This window comes from Hemicordylus capensis, chromosome 1, assembly GCF_027244095.1.
Source record: "Hemicordylus capensis ecotype Gifberg chromosome 1, rHemCap1.1.pri, whole genome shotgun sequence".
Classification (NCBI taxonomy): domain Eukaryota; kingdom Metazoa; phylum Chordata; class Lepidosauria; order Squamata; family Cordylidae; genus Hemicordylus; species Hemicordylus capensis.
The window spans coordinates 150,082,962-150,096,606 of NC_069657.1; the positions used below are offsets into that span (position 1 = coordinate 150,082,962).

Sequence of the window (13,645 nt, forward strand, 5' to 3'; positions counted from 1 at the left end):
AAGCAGTTCACATTCATTTTCAGACTTAGAAAATGAAAAGAAAAGAAAAGCTGCAGAGAACATGTTGTGGCATTAGGGACTTGCTATGTTGCATACCAAACTTGAGGAGCTTGAACAACCTTTTAATTAAGGCCTGTTCCTTGGAACGTTTGGACTCGTATTGGTCACAGACATTCCTGCACAGGGAATTCATTTTGTTGTAGAAACTGGAGCTGCATATTTTTCAGTGTCAAGAGAGGGGCATTTGTCACAAGAACAGGAAGTATCTGGTGAACTAAGTTTGGTTCTCTCCCAGCAGGAGGCGCGGGAACAAAAAGAAGATGATGATCTTAAACGAGCCACTGAATTAAGTCTACAAGGTGAGATACACACAAGAAAACAGAGTATTTTTTTAGCATTATACCATGACTATTGGCTACCATGACTATTGGAAAGGAGGCATTAAACTAGTGTTCTGTTTGATGCCTCATTTGTATTCCCTGTGCTCCAGTCCTTTCAGCTTAGTAATTATAAAAGTAAATTTTGCTGGATAACTCTGAAAGCACAATATGTAGCAGTTCAGAAGCAGGAATATACAAAACCTCTGTGAGATATTTTGCTAGTCTTGTTGAAACATTTTTGGCTCGCCTGGAAATTTCTTGGATATCTTTGCTAGAGGAATCCTAAATTCACTTCCAATTAAATTGTCTGCAAAATGTCAATGGCAGTGCTATTTAAAAGCTTAAGTAAAGTCTGAATGAATTGATCTAGTTCAACTGAAAATGAGCTTTTATGACATGCTTGAGACTATTACAACTGCGAAAAGCGCATCTGTTTTGTAGAGCGTTGTCTGCATGTGGCCAGTTATACCATCTAAGGAATTCATTACATCAGAGCTGTATGGTGGTCCATATGAAGCCATAAACAGTTGAAAGTACTAAACAGGTAGTGAATGCAGTTCAAGGAAGAAGGCGTCTGTAAGCATGTGCTAATGAAGTCATCATCACTAAAGGGAGGTTGATATTGCTAGCAATATAGTATAAAGTAGTAGAAAAAGCAATTCCAGCACTTATTTTTCTGAGACTCCTTCTTCCTCGCACTTCTCATGGCCAGCCTTCAAGCTATAACTTGGGTGACTGTACCCTTAATGTATAGCTCCTCAGTGAACTACAGATTTTCTAATATTTAATATGAAGGGTTACTTCCTTATTATTATGATTCTGTGGAAACCCTGAAGTTGAGCTGCTGCAGAACCTCTGAGTTGACCAGTTTCTTGGTCCTTGAAGGAACAATTGCTCAGTCAAGTGAACAGTAAGTTCTGTCGGGGAGAGCCAGGAATGTGAACAGTGAAGAAGCAAGATGCTGCCAGCACCCTGGCGGCATGCCACTTTGAACTGGAGCACCAAAATTTGAGAACTGCACCTCTAGGAGTTCAGAGGAGAACTCCTAGGAGGAGTTCTTGGGAGGAACTTGGGAGGCGAAAGCAGTTTACCAAACCAAGATGCAATTTAAAAACCTAACTTTAGCCTTAAAAGAATAGATACTGTTTGCTATAGCTCTTTGTGTGCTGCATGCACACTAGAATCTATTCCTCAGTATCCCTTGTTTTCCTTGATAAAAGCAGATGGAACATTTTGTATTTGCAGGGATCTTTTCTGTTATCCAACCTGTTGTAAAGCCATTATCTTGGTTTCACATGTGAGGTCAAGTGTCTTATGCAATATTGTTTTCATGCTGTTTAGAGTTTAACAGCTCTCTTCTGGACAGTATTGGCTCTGATGAGGACTCTGGGAATGAGGATGTTCTGGACATGGAATATTCAGAAGCAGAAGCTGAGGAACTCAAAAGAAATGCTGAGGTGATGAGCTGGGATATTATGTTTCAACTTTTTTTCTCTGTGTGGATTTATAGCAGGAGTATAACATTTAAGGGGAACTTTGAAATTTTAATAGTGCAGATTGTGTGGTATAATATACCCCAGGCCGTCTTTCAAAATGTCTATAAAGTGAGAGCTTTATGGATAGTATTAGATCAGGGCTGGCCCATCTGAGACTCTAGAGCTGCTCCCATAATCTCTGGCTATTGGCCACTGAGGGTAGGGATGATGGGAGCTGTCGTCCAGCAACAGATTGTGGGAGTGGGGGAGTGAGCTTATTGATTACTGGTTATAGTTAACTAGTGTTTCATTCAGCATAGTGGTTATATTGTTGGTAACATGGAGATCTTTGTCCTGTAGTACATAGGAAGCTGCCTTCTCCTGAGTCAGACCATTGGTCCTTCTAACTCAGTATTGTCTACCCAGACTGGCAGTGGCTTCTCCAAGGTTACAGGCAGGAGTTTCTCCCAGTCCTATCTTGAAGATGCCTTGGAGTGAATGTGGAAACTTCTGCATGCAGGTGCTCTTCCCAGAGTGGCCCTATCCCCTAAGGGGGCATACCTTTCAGTGCTCACATGTAGTCTCCCATTCAAATGCAAACAAGGGTGGACTCTGTAGAACTTCTGCTGAAGATTTGTAGTTTCTATTTTTTGCATAACTTGGAAAGTGTTGTTTGCTGGGAGATGTTTGATTTCCTGCTTGACTTGGAAATTGATCTTGCATTCCCCAAACTCAAATTTGAACATCACTGTAGTGAAATATGACAGCAGCCAGGAGGTCAACTTTCCAGATAACAAGAATCGGGCCAGTCATTGCTGTTTTGTTGTAAGGAAGAGTGGTCTCTTACCACCCCAGTTAGTCATCTTATGCACAGCTACATTACCTTCTTTCACATTTAGAACCAAGAGGCCATCCTTATGGAGAATACAGGCAAAATGTTTTTGTGATTTCGTTGCTGCCTTGTACACCTTGGAATTTCTTTCCTCAAACGCCTCTAAAACAATCTTATTCCTCAAAATTCTCTTGCATCAGTGTCTGCTAGATATTAACATCGAAAACTGTCTCTGATGGTTTCTCTGTGCTTTCCCTCTGTCCAGTGATGTATTGTTTGTGTAGATTTTGACTTTGGTCATGCACAATGAATTTAGAGTTTCCATCCTGAGCCTTAAGGATCTCTGGGCTGGCATACTGGGGGCATCACAGTCTCCAGCTGTTTATTATATGCAACAAAGAGAGTTGGTTTCAAAAAAGGAAGGACTTTGAATATATTTTCTTTAACAAGCCTAGGGTAAAATAGAAAATCACTTGGTTAGTCCACTCTTTGAGAGTGCCCCATTTAACAAATGTATTTTATTAACCTACTGGAAATGAATATGGATTGTTTTTTATTTACCCACTGATACCATTGTAGTCACTTGGGGAAATTATTTGCTTGGATATCTGTACTGTTAAACCAAGCACCTTTGCTTCATCTTATTGGTCTGCCATACACTGGCAAATAGGGGAACAGAGTGGGAGTGGGGATTTTATTAGTCCTCCTTTAAAAAATAATCTAAATGATGTGCTATCATTATATGCTACTCTTGTAAGATCTGGTGATCTGAGCTAAGTAACCAGACTTCAGAAGAATTGCTCCAGCATTGGGAAAATCTGGCCTAACTTTGCTGTAAAATCCTGAATCTGCCTATCCAAATCAAGTGCACGTCCATTTTTAGAGGTGAATGATCTTAAAACAGTGGTGCATATGTGTGTAACCTCCAGACTTGACTACTGTAATGCGCTCTACATGGGGCTGCCTTTGTACATAGTCCAGAAAGTACAATTGGTACAGAATGCAGCAGCCAGATTGGTCTCTGGGACAACATGAAGGCACCATATAACACCGGTTCTGAAAGAATTGCACTGGCTGCCAACATGTTTCTGGGTGAAATACAAAGTGCTGGTTATTACCAATAAAGCCCTTAACGGCTTGGGTCCGGGCTACTTAAGAGAGCACCTCCTTTGTCATGAAACCTGTTGCCTTTTAAGATCTTTTGGAGAGTCCAGTTACGGTTGCCACCAGCTCATTTGGTGATGACCCAGGACTGGGCTTTCTCTGTGGCTGCCCCAGGACTTTGGAATATGCTCCCTGCTGGAATAAGAGCATCTCCTTCTCTCTTTGTTTTCAGGAAGACCCTCAAGACTCTTATGTTCTTGTAAGCTTTTAATTAGAATTAATTGTAATAATTTTAATTATTTGTTTGATATTGTTTTTATTGTGTGTTATGTATTTTAATCTGTGATTTTTAATATTAAAATTTGTATACTGCCTAGAGATGTGCATATTGGGTGGTATAAAAATTTGATAAATAAATAAGTGGAAAAACTATTCACAAACAAAGCAAAACTAATAGGTGGATTTTTCCTCAGACAGGAGAGCTTCCTAACTCATATCGTCTCATTAGTGTTGTCAGCCATATTGGAGACACATCTTCCTCAGGTAAGGCGAGCAGCATCCCTCCCATACTTTAGTGTTTGGGGCAAAAAAAAAAAAAAAGGAAAAGAAAAAAACAATGTTTAAAACATTTCCTTTTTTATGCTTGAAAAATGCTATTTCCCCACAAATATTTATATACCGTTGGTCAACCAAAATTCTCAAAGCGGTTTACGTAGAAAAATTAATAAGATCATCCTCTGTTCCCAAAGGGCTCACAACCTAAAACGAAACATAAGGCAGATTCCAACAACAGTCATTGGAGGGATGCTGTGCTGGGGTTGGATAGGGCCAGTTGCTCTCCCCCTGCTAAATATAAGAGAACCACCACTTTAACTACACTAACTGGGGAATGCCTTGTAACAATGTTGTGTTTATAGCACAATAAGCTTAGTATTTGGAAAGTCCTTGAAAGGTCTGTAATGTTAAGAAATCAGCTGGTCTAAATTGACTTAAATATTTACTACTACTACATATATTCATATTATCGCTCTTTAACCAATGTTCTCAAAGCTGTTTACAGTACATAGAAAAATTAATACATGAATAATACATCCCCCTGTCCCCAAAAGGCTCATAATCTAAAAACAAACACACACATAAGGTAGACACTAGGAGGCGCCATCTAATGGTGCAGCAGGGAAGTCACTTGCCTAGGGAGCAAGAGGTTGCCAGAGGTTTGAATCCCTGCTGGTATGTTTCCGAGACTGAGAAACATCTATATCGGGCAGCAGCAATATAGGAAGGTGCTGAACGGCATCATCTCATAATGCACGGGAGGAGGCAATGGTAACCCTCTCCTGTATTCTACCAAAGAAAACCACATGGCTGTGTGGTCGCTAGGAGTTGACATCGACTCGATGGCACAACTTTACCTTTACACACTAGCAACAGCCATAGCCAACTGACAGTGTTGGAAATATCACAATAGGTGTGTTTACACAAAGTGGTGCCATTGCTTAGATCTTTCAGTTTGTATATGCTGGATGATTAAGGTTTCTTGAGCCTTAATGTAGCTTGGAAAGAATTACAATCTGTGTTGTTTCTCAGTTTCTCTCTCCCTTTATTTTTAGGTCACTATATTAGTGATGTATATGACATCCGCAAACAGGCATGGTTCACATATAATGATTTGGAAGTATCCAGAACTCAAGAAGCTTCTGTGCAGAGTGATAGAGACCGGAGTGGCTACATCTTCTTTTACATGCACAAGTAAATGTTCTCTTATGTGTTCTCCCCATATAGCACAACCCTTTTGTTTGTTTGTTTTTTCTTAGGATTTTATTTCAGCCCTCCTCACTCCCTGCAAGCTTCAGTAGTTTTCTATTCTCCTGCCTGCGAGCATTCTCTGGTTCTAAACCATTTAGGAGAGTTCCAGAAGTCTGTTTTACAGCACTTTAGCAGGGAAGAAAGATGTAAGGTTGACCAGCTGTGCCCTGTAGAATCTCTGTAACTGAAGAAATTCCCTTGAATCCCATTGCCTGACTTTTGTACCCTGTCCATCTCTGCTACCCTAAACAGACACACCTTGTTCACTGATATGAATCACTCTAATGTTCCCTAGGGAGATATTTCATGAGCTGCTGGAAGCGGAAAAGACTAGGAATATACAGTCGTCTTGCCTGGAGGTGGGAAAGCCAGTTCGGCAGGCCTTGTGAAGAATGTCTCCTCCCAAGCACAAAGGATTCTGAACTTATGCAGGAGCCATAAACTCCAGAAACTCAGGGCATAGCTGAGACAGACTCCTTGGAATAGGTGGAATAGATCATTCAACACCTTCCTTTTGGACTTCAACCATGCATTTAAACTTATTTTATCCAGAGTTCCATTTTTTTGGTTCAAGAAATAATGTCAGCAATTAGCTAGAGGATTTAACAGCTCCTTCAGAAACTTGTCATACGATAGGGGAATGCGCAGTCTCTTCTCATACTGTCATAGGAAAATGGAGAAGACCCTGTTTTGTGGCTTCCTCACCCTGCTTCATTCACACAACAGCAAAATAAGCAATACTCTGTAACACACATTTTACCCATAATATTCCTTGGAAAGCTAAATGAGATGACCTGGCATTGGTGAAACAGATGAACATGGACCCATGGATTTGTAAATGCAGTGTCATACAGATCCAGGAAGCAAACTGTTGGTGCTCTGGAACCCATTACATATGTTGTCCATCCTTGTTTAAAAGTGTGTGTGTGTTTAACTTAAAATGTTTTTATTCTTTTTTTTTTACTGCATTTTTTCTGCCATTTGCAGAGCAATTTTATTTCTCTCTATGTGTGCGTGTATGCGCACGCGCGTGTGTGTGTGTGTGTGTGTGTGTATACACACACACACACACACACACACACACATACATATATATATATAAAAAATCGCTGTGTTTTGGCGAAGAGTGTCCTGATTGGACTGTGACACAGGCAGCTAACAGAGGAAAATTCAAGTTCTAGCCTCTGGTAGGCCCTTTTTAAGCAGTGCCCAGGCAGTGCTAATTAGTAAATGAAGCACAAACCATTCTGTTCTGGTCTCTTTCTTTGCCTTGGTCTTCAGCCCTGAAAAATTGCATGTGCTCAAAGGGGATGTCTTTTCCAACTACAGTGCTATATTAGGCAAGAGTCACACCAGCAAATGAAACATCTGAAGACACGTGACTTCTTTTGTAGCTGTGTGTGGTAAATAGTTAAATTAGTTGAAAATTTTAAAGTGGTTATTTGACATTTGCAAGATATTTCAGGGCAGAAATGGTTGAGTTTTGTCATATAAAGTGTACTTGGGTAATATGAAGCACATTTTATATTTGGCTTTGGTGCAAACTCCCCCCACCATTACTATCCAGATTAAATTGGTGCTAATTTCTTGTTCTAGTGCTGGAAATGAATTCCAGTTACCTTACATTCTATGGCAATAAAATTGCTGAAATTGAGATGCTTTTTGTTTTGCTCCTAAATCAGACTTCTCATTTGAAAACAGTTGTTAAGTGCTGAGGGCGCGGGGTCTTTTTTCTTTGTATTAGCCGAATGAAAATAAATATATATAGATATAGATATATCAATTTCTGTTATGACTTTCTAAGAAATAGGAACCCCCGACTGGAAGACACAAACAACTGAAGTTAGTGGATCACAGGTGTTCTTTGCTGCAGAACAGCTTCACTGCATGGCTTATAGAATTAGAGCCTGTGTTAAAGCAAGTCTAAATGACATGTTTTGTGCAGGATAGCATCTTGTTAGCAGGATGATTCCTTAATTACTGTCCAGCTAAAACAAGAAAAGGTTCTCCGAAGATGCATTTCCAATTGCTCTTGTGCTAACTTATTTTGCCATTGTAATTTTGTACTGCTAACAGTCAAAGTTACTTCTGTGAGTGTTTTAGCAAGGATCCTAATAAAGGGATTTATTTATTTTAAATGAAAAGAGAACCTCAACACGAAATACTTGTGATTATGGAGTAAGGATAGAATTGATTGCCTTACTGATTCTGCGGTGCAGTGCTCATCATCTTTCCCCATCCCTTTCCCTGGGCACATGTGCTGTAATTGAGAGTTATAGGACAGCAACAGCTCCATATTTGACAGATGATGATGAATTATTTAGTATATTTAAAGCCAAATATTCTAGTTCCTTAATTTAAAAATGCACAGTGCCTTACTTTAAAGACACCCCATGTATATATGTGTAAGACTGCTTTGCTTCATCCAGCATTAAAGAGAATGTGATAAAAAAGAGTTATGTTCCTTCTAAGGGATGCGTACGTCTTATTTAGGAAGAAGCAGTGAATGTCAAAACTGATGATGGCAAGTAACAAGTCAAATACTTCTGTGTCATCCTTAAATTGAAATAGGTTGGCCAGCTAGGTTTGTATCACATGGTCTGTTAATAATTTGTAGTCTATGGTTTATCACAGGAAGGTGGTTCTATACTACATTCGATCCACTTTTTACTCTTATACTGCTTTAACATAACCATAATGCTGAAGCTCTGCAACAGGTTGCCCTTGTGCATGGCTATTTTTCTAGCCATTCAAGATTATATTTAAAACCAAATATTAAAGCATGTGGTTCTTAGCATCTCTTACAGAACGTTTTGAAAAAACATACAGTAACTTTGAGGTCATTCACACAATCAAAAACTGTGTTCTACCTAGGTGTGGGAGCTGTGTGCTCCCAATTTTCAGTTGTGTGGGAACAAGGTTGGAGGGAAACCTGGGTTGCTTTCCCTCTGTCTTTCATTCCACACAACCGAAAAGTGGGAGCTAGGGATGTACATGAACCAGCTGGGGCAGGTGGTGGTGGTGGTAAGGGCACGCTTCTTAAAAGTAATCCTCCCCCCTGCCACTGAACCGCCCAACCAATGGACAGCTGAACCGGTTCATGCACATCCCTAGTGGGAGCACACATAGCTCTCAAACCCAGGTAGAACACAATTTTTGATTGTGTGAATGACCTCTTTGAATAGCTCTGAAAGTTTGCATTGCTGCTAGTATTTAAAACTCTGTAGCTATTTAAAGGGGATAGGATTTTGGCCAGGATTTGTTTTCAGAGCAGTGTGATATGCAGTGTTCTTTGACAGCATCTCAAGTCTACTATTCTTGGTTTCAAAACAGTGCAGCAACCAAACACCAGTCTATCCAATAGCAGTTTGGTCTGTACATGCTCAAAACATTTTCAATCCATCTTTCTTCATTTGTCTGTCTTCTGTCATATAAGTTCCTTTCTATCGTATTTACTTTTATGATAAAAGAAAAATAGCCATATGTGTATTTGCACTATAACTATCACCTTTATCATCACCTTTACCCCACCCTCAAATCTTGTACATACATGGATCAAGGAAGTAACCTGGGGTAGCTTGCTAAAAGCACCTGTTTAATGGAGGCTTTTCCTTATAAAGAGTTTGGATGTCTAGCCATAAGCCTAGATGTGGAAACCAAATTACACATCTGGGCATCCAGTTATGGGGCCTTCGAGCACTATTGCTCCACTTAAAATCAAATGTGTTGTCCCCCCCCGCCCCTTGGTGCTTAGTAGCGTAAGTCTGTGGAAAGGTAATTAGAATGTAAGATTCTGCTGATTTATCTATTGTGGGCCTCACCCTTCCCAGCCCCCGCCATGAGAAATTATTTGTATTGGGGACAGCACTGGTACTACTACTTCTGTGTATGCAGGATCTTTAGTATGCTAGATGGTTTTAACAGAACACTGCTTGCACAGCAACAATTCAAGGATAGATTATTTAAATACCATTAAATTAATTCCTCGGGGTTTACAAATGCCTGTGGAAGTGTGGAGCTGAAGATTTCTGGACAGAACCATTTATACACTTCTAAACTGATCTAATATGGGAATTTGACTGCCCAAGAATGTCCACCCTGCACTATCTGCCTCCAGTGCAAATCCACTTCTCTGCTCCCCTGATGCTTGAATTGATTATTTGGTTTAAAAAAAATGAGGGAGGAGAGAGTTGAGGCAAGAGTTTCTTGGCACGTGTGTTTGAGGATGCAATGGTTTTGTTGGGAGTCTGTGCTTCCCTTAATGTGGAACAGCACTCTTCTGTGTTCTAGCAGACTTGTTCCTATGTATTCTTTACAATTCTGCCTTTTTTCCCTTCCTCTTTCAATGATGTGTAGATTGATTTCAGAGAAATTAAATATTCTTTATTAATGCCGAATCTCCTGATTTTTCTTTCTAGAAATGGTGCAAGTCCCTCAATGCTCACTCTGCTCTTTGTAGTACACTTCATATTGCTCTCTTCTATAGCAGTAGACAATATGTTACCAGCCTTTATTTTTCTGGGTCTCCTATTCAAGCCTTTTGAGAAACTTGAGAAACTTTTCTTAAATGAAAAGCCTACTAGAGTAGACACTGCCTGCACATTTTAAAACTGTTTTCATCCACAATAGAAGAACTTGTTCTAAAGACTTGCTTGGGAAGCAGAATTCTCTTCTTGATTTTACCCAGGCCTCACAAGTGCATTTCTAGCTGAAATGTGTTTGCATTTTCCTTCAGGGAAATACAGGGTTATTTCTGCCAAGTATAGCGTGTGCATACATCATTCTTGCTCAACAAAATATAGCATATCGGGATATAACACAGCTGCTTGAAGATAATCTGTTCCAGTTCTGCCTTTGTCCTGTAACATAAGGATATGGCAACTTGCTCCCTACAAGTGAGGGAATGTACATAGTGACCCACATAGAGTAAACTTTATTAAGGACATTCTTCCAGTTCTGCAAGTGACTATCTTAAACTGCTATCACTATAAGGCAACCTAGCCCTACTCGTCATTTTAAAAGCTTGGAAACAGTAATCACCAGTCGTCTCTGTCATTTCTAGAAATTCTAAGAACAAACTTTAAAATGTTGTCTTGCTTCTGTGATGATTGAGTCATAAATCCCAGGCAAGATAGTATGCACTGACAATTAGTCCTAATCTTTCATAAGTGTGATCACAAAACACTTTTTTTTTTTGTTCCTCATACATCTGGAAAGAAGCCATTTTAACTGGGAAGTTAGTGTTGTATGGAGATGCAGCTGTTTAACTCAAATAATTAAATGGATTTATTATTTCCTGTCTCCCCAGGGGAGGGACAGGCTTTCTCAGTAGAAAACCATGGGGTTAGTAAAACAGAGCTACTTGAAACCATTAACATTGAGCATACTGTACTGTCACTGCAGATATGTGGGAAAGTGTTGTAAGCATGTCTTGCACAAGTACCAAATAGCTTTACATTATAAGTAATAACTAGGAATTGTAGAATGCAATATTTTGATGTTGGTGACTGTCCAAAAATTATCTCTTGTTTATAGGTGGATAAAAATAAGATTCAAGGGAACAGCAGGTTTTAAAGGCTACATTCCCCCACCGACCCTGCTGCACTGCCTCTCCATTAGCTCTGTGAGACTTAGGAAGGAATTTTTATTTTAATACCCAGTGCTTGACGATTTGTTTTGAGACTTCTGTTAAGCTTTGATGTCTGCTTTAATTAAAAAGGTGCATCCACCTGCAGGTAATGGCAGTAATGAGAGAACACTTAGAAGAGTCCTTTTTCCTTCTTGAGAGACTGTTTCTTCCACTTGGGCAGTGCAGCAAAGTCCTGTCGAGACATTGCAAAGACAGCAAGAAAATCTTCTTCTGACAAGTACTCCTGTGGGAAGGGAGAGAGGCTAGAATGAGAGGGTGAGTTAGGATCATAACTGGACAGACTGAGGCGAAGATTCTTCACTTTCCAGATCTGCTGTGAGAACAACTGTGGCATTGTATAGGGTGACACAACTTGATAAAACAAACTGGCAGAATGGCAGGTGTGGGAAACCAAAGGATCTGGTCTCGCAGTGCCTATTTCTCCATTAAAACCCTTCTCACTTCTGGAATCCACATACATCATAAAATCAAACATTTGTTTTCCTACATTCTAGGTGTACCTTTTTAAAAAACCAGTGTTGCATTCTCAGAATGAAAACAGTATTGGGGGTAGTGGGGGAGACTATGGAAAGGGACTGAAAAGATCTGCAGGCTTCTTTAAAGTTCATCCAGCCTGTCTTTAGAAGATGCTTCAATGTATACTAATTCTGTATACAGCCTCTGTCCTGGCTGTTGTGTTGCCATGTTTCTATTAAACTATTTTTTAAGTTTGTCCAGGTCTCTAGGGTGCCAGAATAACAACACGCATAAACTGAAAAATGAAATGGCTAGTTACTCCAGGAAGTAATTAGCAGCTCACAGAAGGGGAGGTGAAATCCTTGAGATTAAACCATATAATACAGTTGGAATCATTGAATGTCAGTGAGGAAGGGAATAGATTCTTGCCTTTTGTAGAAGCTCATTCTGGAAATCTTTGGAAAGAGCAAGTGCCACTTTGGCACAAGTTCCCATACTGGCTTGAATAGTATTAGCTTTTCTATCTTTTCAGGCACCACTGCAGTAGGCATATGTCAGAAGAACTTGTACACAGATCAGACAAAACGAATATCTCTTTGTTTTTATGGTCCAATCCAAAAGAGTAATAAGACTCTATTTATGTTTGCCACACAAACTATCATGCACGTGTGTGCTCTCAAACGGCACTCTTAATTCACTTGTATTCCTTTCTTTCATTTCTATTCTGTTCAGCATAGCATATTAACCTTGCACCAGAATTGCTGAGGCCTGAGCGTGACTTGCTTAAGGCCTTGCTTGTACAGAGCTCGTAGCTGAGCAGGGGTGTGGTTTCAACCTAGATGTTCCACTCACAAAAGCAGTGTTTTGGCTTCTGCACCACAGGCTTGCTCTCGAAAGAAGGGAAGTCATATGAACAGAACTCTGAATGGAGTCCTCGGACCTTACCTCCCTCCTGCTGGGATCTACATCCTTGGGTAGATCTTCGGCAGGCATGTTCACCAGGATCTCTGGAGGATGTGTAGAGAGTGACAGATTGCCCAAGATAGTGTTGGCAGTGAAAACATCTTTTGCCTCAAGGATTTCCTGAAAGAGAAAGCAGGAGGGGGGTGGTATTCCAAGGCTAGATTAGAGTGTAGCTCTTGCTCTTCCTCAGTTTGACTACAACTGACCTTTCAGGATGAGCTATTCTCAGTCATGCACACAAGTAAGTGTGTGTGGGGGTGTGTGTGTGTGACAGTAGGAGTGGAGAGCTTGAAAGAAGAAAAATGACTAGCAAAAGCATTGTAGGCTGCAGTGCATGTTGTGAGGGTGAGACTTTAATATAATAGTAAGGGTGTAGATGTAAAACAATTCTTCTAAAATATCCCCTCCCCATTCTCATTTGCTTCAACTGAACTGGACAAAGGCTCTAACTTAGGTGAATGGGAGATAGGAAGAAATGACTATTTCCCCCCACACTATTCCACTCATTCTAAAATGCCACTGGTGTGAGTGTGGAAATGTTTTCAAAATGATGCCATATATGTACACTGAGCATCCTATTAGTAGATCAGGGATCTATTAGAACAACAAGCAATGGCTTTAGGGAGGAGTGTGTTCTGCTCCCTGTCTATTCTGTCACCTTAGAGACTGCTTCTCTCTACTCTGCTGCCATTGCCAGACAAATGAGGGAGTCAAAGTTCGTCAGCGTGGGACAGGGAGAAGCAACTCATTGCTCTGAGTGGGGAGAAAACTGGTACTGTGTGCTCCGCTTTCTGGAGAGCAAGTTGTTGTTGCTTCTGCCGTGAACACAGGCAGCAGTGGAGGGAGCCCCACTGTGGTAATGTTTGCCACAAGCAGATTGTCAAGGAACAAGGGATTTGCTCGTACGCCACAAGTGAAAGAGCGTGTTCATACTTGTTATATTGAAATAAATGTAGGACTTGGCCTCACTTCCGCCTCA

At 40.3% G+C, this 13,645-nt stretch overlaps 2 protein-coding genes across 13 annotated transcripts in view; one reads left to right on the top strand and one right to left on the bottom strand.

Moving 5' to 3' along the window:
• USP37 (ubiquitin specific peptidase 37) overlaps positions 1–7,374 on the top strand; it is an 85,054-nt gene extending 77,680 nt beyond the window's left edge. For 5 of the 8 annotated variants that reach the window (XM_053286719.1, XM_053286738.1, XM_053286705.1 and 2 more), the window contains exons 20-24: positions 296–359; positions 1,722–1,837; positions 4,269–4,334; positions 5,402–5,540; positions 5,893–7,374. In XM_053286719.1, coding sequence (XP_053142694.1) covers positions 296–359; positions 1,722–1,837; positions 4,269–4,334; positions 5,402–5,540; positions 5,893–6,038 — 531 coding nt within the window. In that variant the 3' untranslated portion in view covers positions 6,039–7,374. Of the gene's footprint in view, positions 1–295; positions 360–1,721; positions 1,838–4,264; positions 4,335–5,401; positions 5,541–5,892 lie in introns of all 8 variants that reach the window. The other 3 variants (XM_053286759.1, XM_053286767.1, XM_053286748.1) reach the window with 3 other exon arrangements.
• A 3,136-nt stretch (positions 7,375–10,510) lies between these two features.
• VIL1 (villin 1) overlaps positions 10,511–13,645 on the bottom strand; it is a 45,538-nt gene continuing 42,403 nt past the window's right edge. For all 5 annotated transcript variants that reach the window (XM_053286778.1, XM_053286787.1, XM_053286783.1 and 2 more), the window contains 2 exons: positions 12,649–12,786; positions 10,511–11,470 (listed from right to left, as the gene is read on the bottom strand). In XM_053286778.1, the coding sequence (XP_053142753.1) occupies positions 11,357–11,470; positions 12,649–12,786 (252 nt within the window). In that variant the 3' untranslated portion in view covers positions 10,511–11,356. The remainder of the gene's footprint in view (positions 11,471–12,648; positions 12,787–13,645) is intronic.